The sequence below is a fragment of the Chaetura pelagica genome, unplaced genomic scaffold (assembly GCF_000747805.2).
Source record: "Chaetura pelagica isolate M959 unplaced genomic scaffold, ChaPel_1.0 scaffold243, whole genome shotgun sequence".
In the NCBI taxonomy this organism is placed as follows: Eukaryota; Metazoa; Chordata; class Aves; order Apodiformes; family Apodidae; genus Chaetura; species Chaetura pelagica.
The window spans coordinates 998,013-1,014,424 of record NW_009952712.1 but is presented as its reverse complement, the minus strand read 5'-3'; the positions used below and the strand labels follow the sequence as shown (position 1 = coordinate 1,014,424).

At 44.6% G+C, this 16,412-nt stretch overlaps 1 protein-coding gene across 1 annotated transcript in view; it reads right to left on the bottom strand.

Annotated features, from left to right (window-relative positions):
- Positions 1-3,099: 3,099 nt before the first annotated feature.
- Positions 3,100-16,412, bottom strand: part of LRRC40 (leucine rich repeat containing 40) — a 15,522-nt gene continuing 2,209 nt past the window's right edge. The window contains exons 4-17 of the mRNA XM_009994588.1: positions 16,262-16,402; positions 15,182-15,255; positions 14,465-14,594; positions 13,932-14,055; positions 12,986-13,128; positions 11,776-11,948; positions 11,395-11,485; positions 10,801-10,849; positions 8,332-8,440; positions 7,368-7,475; positions 5,677-5,787; positions 4,368-4,445; positions 3,980-4,165; positions 3,100-3,205 (exon numbers count right to left, since the gene is read on the bottom strand). Of these exons, the coding sequence (XP_009992890.1) occupies positions 3,100-3,205; positions 3,980-4,165; positions 4,368-4,445; positions 5,677-5,787; positions 7,368-7,475; positions 8,332-8,440; positions 10,801-10,849; positions 11,395-11,485; positions 11,776-11,948; positions 12,986-13,128; positions 13,932-14,055; positions 14,465-14,594; positions 15,182-15,255; positions 16,262-16,402 (1,623 nt within the window). The remainder of the gene's footprint in view (positions 3,206-3,979; positions 4,166-4,367; positions 4,446-5,676; positions 5,788-7,367; positions 7,476-8,331; positions 8,441-10,800; positions 10,850-11,394; positions 11,486-11,775; positions 11,949-12,985; positions 13,129-13,931; positions 14,056-14,464; positions 14,595-15,181; positions 15,256-16,261; positions 16,403-16,412) is intronic.

The following is a 16,412-nucleotide window of genomic DNA, read 5'->3' as shown; positions in this document are numbered from 1 at the left end:
CAGGAATGAAATGACCTTGGCAGACTTGCTGTAATAGCCATACTTTTAGCTTCTCTAGGAACACCCTAAAAGGGAGAGAGCACTTGTGGCACAGAACACCACTAATCATCATGAGCCAAAAATCCAACTAAAAAAAAAATCACAGGCTGAACCATTCAGGAGCTTCGTTGGCTGTTGCTGGGGAGCACTTGGAATGTAAAGACATTCTTTGGTTCGACTTCTGTGGCTTGTAATATAGCAGCTCATCACCTTATGCAATCAAAAAATGCTTATTTATAGCTGTGTGTGTATATATGTATATATCTGATGGAGATATATGCAACAGTAAATGCAAAGAGGGAATTAAATGACACCCCATACGTGTCCCTCTGCTCGGCTGCAGGCTCTGGGGCTGCAGAGCAGACCCGGGCTCAGCACTGGGTGGTTGGACAGCAGGGAGTTATTCCTGGGAACAGGAGGAGGGTCAGCATTCTGCTGCAGTGCTCCCCTCTCCCGGGCAGCCAGGTGAGCCCTGCAGAACAGAACCAGGCGTTGGCACAGGTATCCAGGTCTCACCATTCCTCACAGGCACAGGAGAGGATCAGCCCCAGCTGTGGCTGGGGAGTCACTGCCTCCCGTGGCAGAGCTTTTCCCTGGTGTGATTTTTTTTTACATTTAGCATCGAGGTTCCTCTGCAGTGTGAGCTCCCTGGCCATGGGCTGGTGTGTGTGCTCCCAGCCTGGCTGCTTCCCCCCTCTGCCCCTAGACCTGCCATTTCCAGCAGCACCCTCAGCCCCCCGGCGCTGCCTCCGGGCGCTGGGAGGTGTTGGAGGAACACCATCACCATACAACTTTCAGGCCAGTAGTTTGGCTAGGATAGGACTGACTTGGTGGTTTGGTTTGTTGTTTGTTTGCAGTTTGTTTTTGTTTGTTTTAGACACCTTGGGTGTGGGGCTGTGTGAGGACGGGCCCCACGAGTGGCACCGTTCAACCCAGCACTCGGGACCCACGCAGGTGAGATGGGTCCCCTTGAACAATTAAATTTAAGAACAGCCTTTTGCCAGGCCATTCCTGGACAACCCCAGCACCATTCTGGAGGTGAATGACACCATTGCATTGTGTAAGAACTCCCCAGCCCTCGTGAGGCCCTTGCTGCAGCCCCCCAGCCACAGCCCCCAGCACAAGAGGCTCCGTCGCTGCCACTGGGGCCGTCTCTGCCTCGGGGCACCCAGGGGGCTCTGCCCCCACAGCCCCCAGCCCACCCTTGTTTTCTACTCCTGAGTACTGTATCCAGTTCAGAACCAACAGCTTCCTTCTTTAGTAAACAATTTTACCATTTTATAAAAGACATGTTTAATTATGATGGAGATGGCTGTATTGTAATTAATATTTTGAGATAATTGTGATTTTGAGCTTAAATTATATACAGGAAAATGGTCATTTTTTTGTATGTGTTAAAAGATTGCTATATTACAGATGACTGTACTTTTCAGTTTAATTACAGTATTCATGTAAATAAAGCTGAATGAAGAAATATTTACTACTTTATTAACATAGATTGTGAATGTACTTAATGTTTTTTGCAGTATAAAGACTTACTGAACTTGAAAGCTGCTTCATTTTATGTGCAAAAGAAAAAAAAAAAGGTACTTCAAAATTATATTTTAAATCTATTGATTCAGTGCAATCAATTCTATTGTCAGTTAATTTGCACACGCAGGTTGTGTCCTTTCCAGTTTCATTTTCTGTTCATGACACTTGCCCCCCGGGAGGTGCAGATGGTGTTGGGATGCATTTTGCAGCTGCTTCTCTACATCAAGCCAGGACAGGGACCCAACCAATGCTGTGCAGTGTACAGCAGAGCCATTTTTAGGCTTTGATGTACCCAACTTTTTCAGTATTTAAAAATAAAAAATAAAAAAGTGTTTTGAATAACATTAAAAAAAATTATAAAAAGTCTATTGTATAAATAATAAAAGCGTCACCTTATTGTAATTCACTTTTTGTCATCTTTTACTACTGGAAAGGAGCTGAGGTTTCTAGGGGTGCTGCTCTGGACATGAGATGGTTGGTTTGGACACTTGCTCATCAGTGCTGTCCCTCACTGCCCTGTTGGCTGCACCTACCAGCAAAGCAGCAGCTGTTGGAGGGAAACACTCCTTTTAATTACCGGATGCACCAGAGAGAAACTTGAAAAGTGAGCAGCTCCCCCTGCCCAACCCCTTGGCCATGGAGGGGCTGCAATCCTGCCAGGAGAGCTGAGGGTGCTGGAGTCTGTGGATGGGCACAAGTGCCACGTGGACTAGAGGAACAGGAGGGTCAGGGCCATGACTCTGTTCCTCCAGCTCAGCAAGGATGTCTTCTATGTGGAAGCTTTGTCTTATTCTGATTTTAGCTGCCCAGGCCAGGCAGCAGGTGCAGCCCTTCCCTTCATCTGTGAACCCCATCCCTCATGCATCACTATTATTCATGTGGGGGTCACTTTTGAGGACGTGGAAGGGTGTTTAAATACTAACACAGAAGCATCTAAATGTTACTGGCTAGCAAACAACTCTAGAGTAAGCTTAAAGAGACCCAAACCATACATCCAACAGGAACCATTTATTGTTTCAGTGCAGCCACCACCATCAACCACATTTTGCTTCCTTCCATGGGAGCCCTGGGCAGCCCCACAGCCCATCTCACACTGACCTTATCATCACCACAGCTCAGGGGCTCCACACAGACCAGCAGCCCAGTTCTGAGGCAGCACTGCAGGGGGAAACACCTCACAGGACACTACAAAAAGCCTTTTGCTCAAATACTTGGGTGTTGACAATTCTTATAAAAAACAGCTTAACTGTAGAAAAATCATTGTCAGGAGTCCTGAAGGCAGCTGTTTGTGGCATTCTTTGTTACAAAAAAAGTGTAAACAGATAGTGTGGAATTTAAAAAAAGCACTTGAAACATGCAACCTTGAGGGAAAACATTCCACAGGTGAGTTCTGTCTGAAGGTGCAAACTGTGTGAGCAATGCTGTGTGGCACGGGGAGAACAGAGAGACAGAGGAGGGGGAGGCAGAGGTACCAGAGGGCAACACTTTGCCTGGACTTTGGCTCCTGGGGCTGCCAAGTCTGTGGTGTCAGGCAGGAATTCTGCTTCTCAGGTACTCCAGCACTGCAGCTGTTCCCTTGGCCAGGATGGCTGCCCGGGGAGTGCGGAACGGGTTTCCTTCCAACAGCAGGGTCCTGGAACACAGAGCTGGAGTCACTCCCTGCAGCCATGCACTGCACAGACAGCTGTGAACCTGGAAATTCATAAGGAATGCCTCTTCTGTTCTACTACAAGAATTTTAATTTCTGTTTCCCCAGTTCACACTAGCTTATCTCCTTTAGAGACATCTGAATTTTGATGTATGCTAATTGCTCAGTGGTGCTATCTTGTTGTAGGGACACACACACACACACACACACACGCGCTTCTTTAGCAAGAATCTGCCACAAGGAAGCATGAGAAAAAGAACTTGTGAAACACAGAAATGGCTCAATCCAAGGGAAATCTAGGTTAAATCATAACCCTCCACTTTCTAGCTCAGCCACCAGCCCACGCTCCTGTGGCACAGAAATCTCAGGGGGTCTTTTGCATGGGCTGGTGCTTCATGTTCTATGTTTGAAGTCCCCCTGGGAAGTGTCCTCAAAGGGGAAAAGCACAGCAGGGACCAGCCATTTGTTGTACACAGACACAGGGTGACAGGACCCAGCTCCAACATCAGCTTTACACAAACCAATTTAAACTTTCCTGTTTTTTTATAAACCATGAAACAACTCCCCCAACTCTCTGCAATATTGAGAAAATACAGAAGAAATCGCATTGGTTTACAAATGGTGAGAGACCCTTGTAGTGCCCTGAGACCTACAACCAAGTATCCTGCTCATTAGCACTTTTTCCTCAGACAAAACATGCCCTGAAGGAATCAGTCAGAACATGTCTTTATAAAACAGGTCACCAATTAAAACACATACCTGAGATTTTCACAGTTTCCAAGTTCTGGTGGCACCTGGAGGAGGTCGTTGTTCTGAAGGTCCAGTGTTCCAAGCTTGTCCATCTTCTTTAGCTGCAGAGGGTCTATGGACCCAACCTGGTTGTTACTCAGCAGGATGGTCTCCAGTGCCAGGATACGATACAGGACACAGGGAAACACTTTAAACCTTCAAGGAACAGGAGACAAAGCAGTGACAGTCAGAAATGGGGCATTCAAAGACTCAGCAGCCTTTACAATCAGCCAGCTGGTCAAGTGCCTCCTCACTCCTTTGTCACAGGAAAATCATACTGAATTCAGCCTAGTTCTTTTCATTATTGTACTTTTTTATATGTATATATAAAAATATGTAAATCTAAATAGTTGCTCACCTGTTAAAAGAAAGATTTATTATTTGCAGTCTTGCCAGTGACTCCATTTCCTCAGGTAAAGATGTCAAAAAATTATTTCTGTATATCAAAAAAAGACAAACAATCATCACCAACTTATAGGAAGTTTTAGTTCAGAACCCAGACACAAAACACATCCCCACCAGTGCCAACGTGCTGGCTAAACCAATTAACTGCTTCATAAGTGGTCAAGACCATGCTCAAGTACAGATGCTTGCTGAGGCAAACTGGGTTTGCATTCTCACTCCTGCCAGTAGGAGATTTAAAGATCTGTCCTCTAAAGATTCCCCAACATTTCCAAGCATCCCACAACCCCAAGCTGGGTGGGTTTCAGAGGGAAGCTCATGGATCTGCCCAGATCTTGGTGCCAGAGTGAGTGAGCAGGAGAACTCCAAACCTCTTCAAAATTCACATAGGCTGGTATCCCAGTCCTGAAACAAACTGGTTTATGGCCACTCTGACCCAGGGCTCCTCACAGCAGGAAGCCATTCAGAAGCTTCTTAAATGCAAGGGAGACTGGGACTTGTAAGGACAAACAAGGTTCTTCCTGAGTGTGACACAAAGAGCCATCACAGGGCAATGAAGACCACTCACTGAAAGATGCCCAGACTTAGACCCAAGTTCTTAATCACTGATACTCGGCCTCATTCCCTCATCCCTCTCATACAATTATCTATTTCTGCAGCCTTCAGCCTAACTCCTCCACCAGCAGCACGTATGTCACATGTCACAGGTTGGCAGGGACCTCTGGAGCTCACCTGGACCAAGCCTCAGAGCACCTCCATCACCTCCCTGGCCATGCTGCTGCTCACCCTCCCACTCCTCACACAACCACCCCATAGGACAACAGGGTTTGGACCCTCACTGTCCTACCTCCAGGATCTTTTGGTGTGGTTTCTTTGGCACGGTGAGGTTGGGGTGTTTTCAAACAGCAACTGATCTCCAAGAGCCTTTCATGACTGAGGCAGGGCCTTTCATGACAGCAGGTACCAGAGCTCATCCACTAGTGTCACGAGCCAGGGAGGGCAACCCAGGACCCCTTGAGGTCCAGTCTGAATCTCCCTGGGCTGCCCTCCCCAGGTCATGACACTTTAACTTGTTTTTCTCTCTTTTCCTGTAACCAATGCCTAAATCCAGGCCACTTACTATTTCCAATCTGCCACTCATTCAGCTGCCATGGAGGCATTTGGGGAAACGAGAAATGATTTCAGTCCTGCCCTTCCACTCTCACAGATGGCTGCTTTCAGAAGGCATGAAAATCAGTTCCCCAGAAAGGAAGTCCAACACAAACCTGATATCCAAATGTGTCAATTTATGGAGCATGCAAAGCTCCAAGGAAATGGATGATATTTTGTTGAAGCCAAGGTTGACATCACAAACCCAGTCTTTCAGCTCCACAATCCTGAAACCCAACAGGAATAAACTTTTATTATGTAAGCTCATGTTTGCAATCTATTTTCTAAGTTACTGTGGAAAAAAACCCCAACAACCAACCTGCTTCATTCTGGAAATCTGTTTCTTCACATTTCAGAAGCAATTTTGTGGAGTGACAGTAATGGAAACCTCACCTGTGACAGCTCCCTGGCCTGGAGTCTGACACTTAATGTATAGACACAGTTCCTTTCTAGCAGGAGAACAAATTGTCCTGCAAAAGGCTACTCACTGAAACACAGCTGAGGTCTTTCAGAAACAGGTGACCACCACTGCCACATCCTGCCCCATGAATGCTGTAACAAAAAGACCCTGCCCACCTTCTTTAGCAGTCAAACAAAAAGAGAGAGATTCTTCTTTTATTTCCACCTTTTGCTTCTGTTCCACTGATCTGCTGTAACAGGTTTCAGGGGGGCAGCACGTGCTGCTTCTTGCAAAAGAATATTATAATAAAGCAGCTTTGACGTCAAACGTTTACAAGCTCACCAAGTTAAGTTATTGAATCCCTAGGACAGAAGCTCCATTTCAGCCCTTATAACAGAAGGTCATTACATGAGAGCACACTCATCTCTCCTACCTGGATTGGCACTGAAGCCTGTGGCACCCAGCAGCTGCACACCCACACCTTCCTCCCTTGGGAATGCAACAGCTCCCACACAGGACAAGCACACGGGGCACAACCATTACCTCCCTACACTGATTTTCTACAAATTGTACTGAAAAGAGATTTTTTTTTTTTTTCCCTATGAGAAAGAGATACACCTCCTCAAGTTCTATGTGACAAAGGTTAAATGTTCTACACACCTGGGTCCAAGAATGGAACTAGGTTAACCCCACAAATGCGGCAGTATTCTCAAAAATCAGCTTTCATGATTTCTGGGAGGCTACCAGAGATGCAGTAACCTTCCTCCTGACACTAAAGACTATTCCCATCTGTGTCACCAGAAAGCTTTTCCTTGACTGTGGATGAAGTAACAAATGCAATGACATCAAATGCTACGTGATGGGACACAAAACCTATCAAGAGGCAAGGAAATTGTTCAAGGTTCCATTAAAAAACCCCCATAATTATGCTATGTGAAGAAACCAATTTTAAGCAGGACCTCAGCTCTAGTTCCAAGCTATCACCCAGGGAAGTGGTGAATCCACACAGATTATCTCCATATGGGAAGAAAGACTGCTCTGTAGAGAGAACAATCCCACACTGTGGCTGAGTACAGCACTTCATTATGATGAAAAGTCACACCAGTCTCCACTCACTCAATTCAACAAGGCTCAGCCAAGCAAGATGATAAAACAACATGTTATGAGAGCACCATTGACTGGCCAAGCTTCTTTTTGCTGCATCCTCCTCCCAGCCAAGGAACCCACCTGCCTGCTCCTCAGAAACAATGCAAGTGCAGTGCTCAGCCTCTCAATGACACTTCCATCCATCTGTACACACAGAAATGGCACCAAGTGCAAATACATTTGTTGAGGAAACACACAAGGTGCTGAGGAACAAGAGCAGAAAATAAAGTAGCAAATAGAGAAAGACCTTTAGAGAAGTACCTTGGGGGAACTTGACTCAGCTGGTTTTTGCTGAAGTTGACCGTGGTGACAGGATGGCTTCTGACTGCTTGGAACATTTCATCAGGAACCACAGCTGCCTGTTTCTCACTGAGCAGTGAAAAGCATTCAGCTGAGTAACATGAACAAGTTCATCATTTCCTATTTATTAACGAGATATTTTCTCCTTTCAGAACAAGATGAATAGTGGAATAGCTATATAAATATCTAACATCTGAAGTCCTTGAAGGACTGCTAATCAGTGAGCTGCCAATCCCTGCCCATGCTCAGGGCTTTGGGGTGACAGCTGTTTCCTTCTGGGACCCTCACCTTGCCTGAGAACTGGTCAGAGCTGTCCCTGCCTCAGCTCCCACCTGAATGGTGCCTGTTGGGCCCCAAAGCACAGCAAGGCTGGCACTGAACACATCTCCCCCTCTCAGCTCAGAGGCCATCCCCAGACCAGTGAGGTGCAGCTGGGTTAAACTCCTCCATTTCGAGCACCTGGACATTGGTGGTGACCAAAGCCACCCCAAGCCCTGTCACCAGGAGGGTCCTTTCCATGTTCCAGCTCTCAGCAGGACTCTGCACTTCACCCAGCAGGTTTGCTTCCCCTTTCCCAACCTAATCAGTGACACTGCTGGTTAGTCAGGAAATGCCTGAAGAGAGACTTACTGAAGTTTAGGAGGTACTAAGAGCACCTGAAGGTATTAAGCACCCCAGGGAGTTAAAAGGAATGTTACTGCAGAGTAATGACACATTCTGGTGACACAAACAAACACTTAAACTCCTGCAATTCAAATCTGCCAGCTCCTGAGCACACAAACTCAAGTGAGAAACGTACAAACACAGCAGGGTTTGCAGATGGTTTGTTAGGTATCATGAAGGGGACCAAATCAACCAACCAAAGGCAAAACATAGGGAAGTGTTGTGACAACTCCAGGAACAGGCAGCATTTCACACCACATACCTGTATTCCAGTAATTTCAGGGAAGTTATGGCATGCATGTTAACCCTGGACTCGCTGGGCAGAGTCATGGCAGTCACAGGAGGCTCTCCATTTGGGCTGGTCACATCATCTGGAGTGAACACACACAAAGAGTCACACAGACTCCAGGCAGACCAGCTGCTCTGAGTGACCCAGGTGGAGAGGTCTGGTGTCCCTGGTCACCTGCCATCCCACCCTTTTTAACTGCTCCTGTGTTCTGGCTCGACTGTGTAGCATCTGATTGACATGATTTCAAGAATTTTCTAGTAAGAGTATTTTGTGCTCTTGGGTTTATGGTTGGTTTTGGTTTTTGGGCAGGGAGGTTGGGAAGGAGAGGGGTTAACTTGGATTTTGAAATATAGGTGAGGAAGCACCAGAGCCATGGAATTTGTCCTAGAAATGATGATTCAGATCACCTATCCCCAGAGCAGCACATCTGACCATAACTTTAGCTAAAACATTCATGTTTATAAACCTTCAGCACATGCCCCTCTCTACAGCTCCTTTTGATTTACACCTACAACCCACATGAAAAGGCTGAAGGGGAACAAACCTCCAGAGAAATTCAGCAGCATTCATGAGTAAGTACTAACAGTTGTGTCTGACCACAACTAGTTATCCTGTTACCAAGGAAGAGCAAAGGGTCAAAAACAACCTAAACAAGAGGACTTTCCCCAGTTTAAATCTCTACAGAAACAGGACAGCTAGTGGTTTAGCTCCAACTTGGATGCCAGAATGGACAGAGCAAGTGTTGCTGAACAAGCAAGACATTAGATAATTTTATTATCCACAACTGTTTTATCTATTACAGCTCACCAGATGAGCCTGAGTATGCACTCCAGCATTTAATTAATTTCTGTCAAGTTATAGTCTGTCAGGTTTGCACGAAATCTGACATTTTGAAGCAATTTTACATCCTGCAGTAGCCTAATTAATGCTGCCATCCTCTGGCAGATGGAGAGAAAACCCACTTAAAAAGGAAAATACACACATGCCATTTTCCATAAAAATTGCTTGCATAAATGAACAAGGCTCCTTCTAAATTAAGAGGTTAAACACTTTTTTTTGTCATTCAAGTGCAGCATAATCATATCCTAGTATTATATTTAACATGGCCAGTGGACTCAGTCATTTTGCCTGCTTTAGCTTTTAAAACTTAGGAAAGATGAAGACTGCTGAAGATGTAAAACTGAAGCCCTGTTTTGAAAGGATTTCATCTTCCCAGCACACAAGTCACAATGATAAATCAACTGTCATGCCTATTTTCTTTAGAAAATACAGAACAAAGAGGAAAAAAAATAATAAATAAAATGCCTAAAGTACCAGATCTGTCAGAGAAATGTGATACAGAATCAATCATCTTGGTGCTTTTTAACCCCCAGAGGCAGAGCTCTGAATCCAAGAGAGGATGCTGCAAAACCACATCCAGCACTGAGGCAGAGTATTTATCCCCTTTAAATATTTCTTTTCATTTTCTGCTGTATGACTTTTTAGTTATTTCTATAGGGAATGTTGGGATCAAGACTATTAGACAGTAGGAAGATGAACTCTAACAGGATTAGAATAATGTTAAAAATCAGTTACTTTCTCCCCCAAAACGTTTTTATGTTCTGAGCCAGCTAGGAGGCAGAGTTCCTGGCATCATCAGGACTTTAAGGCAGGCTTTCCCCTGTGTGCACCCTCTGGGACTGCCCATGGTCTTACATGAATGAATAACACACGATACCTTTGCAAAATACCACCTGCTCTTGGCCACAATGTAGTGACCAAGCCAGCAGGCAGATGGCAAGCTCAGGAAGAAGAAGCCCTCACATAACTTCTCATGATGCTCAGTGGCAAAAGAAAAAAGCTACTGGAACTCCTCATGTGAAATGCATGGAGGGAGCAGGGGAAAAACACTTTATTTTTCTAATTTACAATCCTCACTAAGGAGTGTTTTTTACTCAGTATAATCTCATAAAGTGTGAATAAGAAACAACACTGAAATAGAAGGACAAACTGATGAGGAAAGAAAACTCAATTATTGGAGGACAACTGGAGGAACCTGGATTTAATGAGCTGCCCTCTGTAGATTCAACTCTATTTTAATTTCTTAGAAAGATTCTCTTTAAAATGCAGTGCAATAGAGCAACTTACCTTGGATTCTGCTTCTTAGGTATTTCAGAAGTTCCTGCTCCTCATGTGAAATGCATGGAGGGAGCAGGGGAAAAACACTTTATTTTTCTAATTTACAATCCTCACTAAGGAGTGTTTTTTACTCAGTATAATCTCATAAAGTGTGAATAAGAAACAACACTGAAATAGAAGGACAAACTGATGAGGAAAGAAAACTCAATTATTGGAGGACAACTGGAGGAACCTGGATTTAATGAGCTGCCCTCTGTAGATTCAACTCTATTTTAATTTCTTAGAAAGATTCTCTTTAAAATGCAGTGCAATAGAGCAACTTACCTTGGATTCTGCTTCTTAGGTATTTCAGAAGTTCCTGGGTGGTGCCTTTCTTTAAAAAAAAAAAAAAAAAAGCCAATAAGCATTTGCCAGCCAGGGTTTCCAAAGCTGTGTGACAATGAAGGGCAGTCCCAGGCAGGGCCCACAGCTCTGCTGACTGTGACAGCCACCCAATGCTTCCCATAGAATAACCCTCTTTGAATAGAAAACCCTCTTAGCAGCAGCTTCTGAACTTGCTTATTTGCAATTTTGTTTATTTATTCTAGCTGAAAATTTTCAATCCCATGTCAGTGCCTCAGGCTCCACGTTTTTAGCTTTTTATCCAGCTAGCCAGTTGCAAGAGGAAGGAAAAAAATGTTCAAATAAACCTAATCTCTTTAAAAAAGATCTAAACCAATTATGCTTTGGAGAAGAAATTTAAAATTTGCCAAGGAAGCTGTTCAGTGTTCCAGTAACTCTTCATGTCCAAAATCACAAATTTGCACAGGCTACTGGAATTCTGGATGTTTTCTATTTTTGTTCCAGCCTTGGCTGCACAATCAGGCTAAGCTGCACGTGCCACACAACCCACCCTGATGCCCTGCCTGGGGTGCTCACCTCCAGCAGGTCTCTGCGGATGGCTCTGAGAGGATTCCCTTCCAATGCCAGGAATTTCAGCTGAGGAAGGTTCCCCAAGGTGTAAGGCAACCTGCAAATGGAAGCAACTCATCTCAAAGCAGCTTCTGAAGAACGTGCAAGGGTTTGTCAATGGCCTGGTATTCTAAAGCTTGAGTTTAACTAAAAAGATACAGAACATATTAAAGAAAGGCCCAGCTGGCTCACAGCAATTACAAAATGCAGGAAGGGTTCCTTCATTTTATGACTGAATCCTTTTTTAATTACATTTCACCAAGTGAAATACATCAGCTGCAGAATTAGTTGTCACTGGATGTCAGCAGCCAAGCCACATCACAGACACAATGCAGGTTTTAATATTACCTACTGATATCATTGTTGGCAAGGTCAAGTCTCTCCAGCTTCTGCAGCAGAGTAATCTCATCAGGAACTGATTTTATCTTGTTGTCTCTCAGTTCCAGCACAGAGAGGGAATTCAGATACTTCAGATTCTCTGCATTCAAAATTTCAATCTGATTTTCACCAGCATGTAATTCCTACAGAAACAAAGACCACCCACAATTCCATTATTCTAGCAAAATTACTTGATAACATACTAATCCCCTCAATCATATCATCAGCAAAAACACACAATGTAATGGAGAAAATATAGATCTCAGCTCCCTTTCACCTGCATATGACACATCAAAGCCTCCAAGGACCCAGAGATATGAGGAGTCTGAACTTAGCTCTTCTGAAACCACCACAGAACCCTCAAGCTTTCAGTTCCACTTCCAAGCCAGGAACAAACTTGCTTCAAAAACTTGTCAACGACTTATATACTCTAGAATGTCTTAAATTCCAAGTCATAGGAAGTTGAGAGGGCAGCTCTCCACCTCCCTGTTGGAAATGTTTCACTTCTGAAGGAAAAATTAGGCATGCTGCTAGACACACTGAGACACTGAACACACAGCAACATGGATTTTGTCAGCAAATGCTGACATGGCTTGGGATTTTCACTGCTGTGTTCAGAGCTTTGCAGAACTAAAAAGGTATCTGTGTTCTTGGATGGATTTGGTCACTGGAACAACACCGAGACACAGGCATTCAACCTGCCCACGTATTTTTCTGCTAGTTTAACAACCAATGTCTTATATGCTGAGGCAGGCAGCCCTCTATTCAAAACACATCAGGAATTAAGGCTACCAAATACCTGCAAGATTTGACTATGCTAAAAGGAAAAAAATTAAGTCTACTGTATTTGCATTTACAAAGAAAAAAATTAGCAGAGTAATTTTACTCAGAAAACATACTTAAGAGATAAAAATAACTGTTGCAGGCAAGGCTAGATCTAGTTTTTCAGTCATCCCTCTTCTAAATATTGATTTTCCCCATCTGCAGAGGACTGCTGCAAATTAGTCTCCCAAATGACCTGAATATTGATCCATGTGGACAGCAAAAAGTAACTGCAAATGGGGTGTAATAAATCGAGTTCCACACACATAATTACCAACTTCTGATCACAGTTAACAGCTGTTATTTTAAGAGTTTACAGCAAATACATTTAGAGTATGCCAACCACTTCCAACCTCACCTTCAGTAATTTGCAGGAGGGAAATTCTGGTAAGGAACGTAATTTATTTTTTCTCAGGTAAAGTTGTTCCAAAGATGCCATAGTTGCTAATTTAGAAGGTACAGTTTCCAGGTAGTTTTTAGTACAATCTAGTTGTCTTAGGCCTATAAAAGCAAGGGTGTAAAATGACAAACAGAAAAATAAAGAGAAAGCAAAAATAGTTTTCTACAGGAAATAGTTTTCTACAGAAGCATAAAGTATCTTTGTTTCTAAAGCAAACATAAGAACAATTTTGGGAAGAAATCAGATCAGTTGGCATCAACATTCCCAAAAACAAGGCATCTGCTTCTCAGGACGTTCTGGAACACCTTCAGTGACACTGCCAGGTACCAGCTCTGCTCTGGAGTATGGGCTGGAGGGAACAAGGAAGGGTCTAAAATTGCAGACCCCTCCAGAAAGATCTGCAGGCCATTTCTGCAGCATTTATAAAAGCTGGCAGTCTGCCACCTGCTCCTGCAGAGCTGCCCCAGCCACTAACATCTGCATTCCTTATCAGCCACTAGTCAGCTTGGTATTTAACATCCAAATATTAGAATGCAGCTTTATCACTTTCTACTCTCATTTATGTTTTACTTGCCAATTAAAATAGATAATAAAGAAAAAAATAGCCAACCAAATTGCTTACTGCAGTCTTAAGGCTAACAACTTCTAAGCAAAAGAATACTAATCCTTACACGTTTCTGATCATTCTGTGTCCCATTTATCAAGAAACAGGGACCAGAAGAGGCCTCTAGTTTGACACACAGTAGCTGTAGCTGGTTTTTGATAATCATTCTGAACTAATTGACAATAAATAACTCTTTAAGGATGCATTTTTAAAATCCTGAATAATACGCCCTGCATTTCTGAACGTGACTACAGAACTGAGCATACAACATGTAGTGATAATCTCAGGACACCCATTTACTTCTCATGGCACTGATATCTGCAGGCAGGTTCTTCAGTTGATTAGAAGCCAAATTGAGTCGCACTAAGTTAATGAGCAAGGCAAAACTTGTTGGAATGTCTGTGAGATGGTTGTTGGACACAACCTGGAGATTAAAAAAGGGAGAGAGAGAGAGATTAAAAATAGCAATGTTTTAAATATCCCAGGAGTGCTGCTTCTGCAAAGTTAATTACTGGCAGAACATTACAATTAGAAGGCTGGCTTCTTCAGGATCTACCTACTAGAAATGTGAATGGAAGAAGCAAGTCTCCCATGACTGGAAGGTCACAAGGGATTTGATTTTTCTTAAAACAATTGGCCAAACAAGAACAAAACTTGCTTCAGACAACAACAACAAAAACCCCATCATGTAGCAACTGACAACCTACTGAACTGATTAGAATATTCACAAAGTCCTGCCACCCAAGCCATGGGGTTTTAATTGAGCAGCAGCAGCACGTGGGTAAATCTGCCCTTCTGCACTAACAAATGTATTTTAAAAAATTGCAATTTACTAATTCTTCCAGGTTGACCAGCTGTCCAAATCCATCCGGCAAGTGGGTCAGCTCATTGTGATGAAGAAGGAGGCTCCTCAGATGGGACAACTGCATCAGCTCTTCAGGGATGCTTGTCAGTCTGTTGTGGCTGGGGATAAAACATGGAACACAAAGAAGAAAACAACTTACAGAGCAGTTTTGAGGAGACAGCTGCATGAAGAACACTCTGTTAGGTCTGACACTATGCATCTCATATTCTTTTGGCTTATGCAGTTCACAACACACAGGCTCCACATCCTCCTTCTCCTTGTCAAAAATTGACAAAATTGCCCCAGTAAACAGAAGAATATGAACCTTCCAGCAGGAACAAGATCTGTGCTGTCATTTCCAACGTACATTATTCATGAGAAAAAGCATTTTGGTTCCTTTAAAACAAAACTGCCAGTCTGAGGCACACGAATGTAGATAATGGTTTTGTGTGATTGTTCAAAATCCCACTGTTTTCACCTTCCAAGCAAGACTGTGACTTTCAGTATCCATGAAAATAATTTTAACAAACATAAGACCATCAGTTTTGATCCAAAACTTACAATTCTCAATACACTCAATGTATTCTCCAGTGAACAATTTGAAATTAATTTTCTGACAGAAAATGTTATGAACTGCCATTTCTTCTTCACACTGTGACAGTCCCTGCAATATTTCCCATGTCCCAGTGTTGTAACATGTACTGACCTGACATCAAGTTTCTGAAGATTTTCTAACTGCCCTAAGGCAGAAGGAAGTGATGTCAGCTGATTATCATGCACCTGGAAAACACAGGTTTTAGAATAGTTACCAATTTGTACCTTTTCTTTCCCCGACCCCAGAAACAAAGCCAACCTAATGCACAGAGTAACTTTGCATTAAAGTAATAGGCATGAACAGACCCAAGTGAAACTACAGCAGCACTGACACTGCCAGTCTGTCAGAATTCCACTGAATTGACAGTAAATGCTGAGAGATTGGTTACGAAGGGAGGGAGGAGTGCAGGAAAGGTGGCTGCATCCACTACTAGGTCTTCTATCAGTGTCCATAATAAAACTTCATAGATCTTGCAAAATCATGGAATTGTTTGGGTTGGAAAAGACCTTTAAGACCATCCAGTCCAACTGTTCCCCCAGCCCTGCCAAGGCCACCCCTGCCCCATGTCCCTCAGCACCACATCTATGGGGCTTGGAGATCCCTCCAGGGATGGGGACTCTGCCCTGGGCAGCCTGGGCCAGGGCATGACAACCCTTGCCAGGAAGGAATTGTTCCCAAGATCCATGCAATCCCCTGGCACAACTGGAGCCCATTTCCTCTTGCCCCATCCCTTGTTCCTGGGGAGCAGAGCCCGACCCCCCTGGCTCCAACCTCCTCTCAGCAGCTGCAGAGCCAGCAGGTCTCCCCTCACCTCCTTGTCTCCAGGCTGGACACCCCCAGCTCCCTCAGCTGCTCCTCTAGGACTTGTGCTCCAGCCCCTTCCCCAGCCCCACTGCCCTTCTCTGGACACGCTCCAGCCCCTCCATGTCCTTCTTGTCCTGAGGGGCCCAGAAGTGACCCCAGGACTGGAGGTGCAGCCTCAGCAGTGCCCAGCACAGGGGGACAATCCCTGCCCTGCTCCTGGAGGCCACGCTGTGGCTGACACAGCCAGGATCTTTCTACACAGCAGTGCCTACCCCCAGCACAGAAACCGGCCCGCTACCTATCACCGACCTGCAACAACCCGTCCTTCCCTTCCGCAAACACACCTGTGCCAACTCCGCACCCCCACCGCGGGATCCCCGCACTCACATCCAGCACGGTGAGCGCGGGCAGGAGCTGCACGTCCTCGGGCAGGCTCCGCAGCTTGTTGGAGGCGAGGATCAGCTTGCTCGGTCGGTCTGGCTCCCACCAGCGATCCGCGGCGCCGCACGACAGGGCCCGCCCAGCCCCCTCCCGGCCC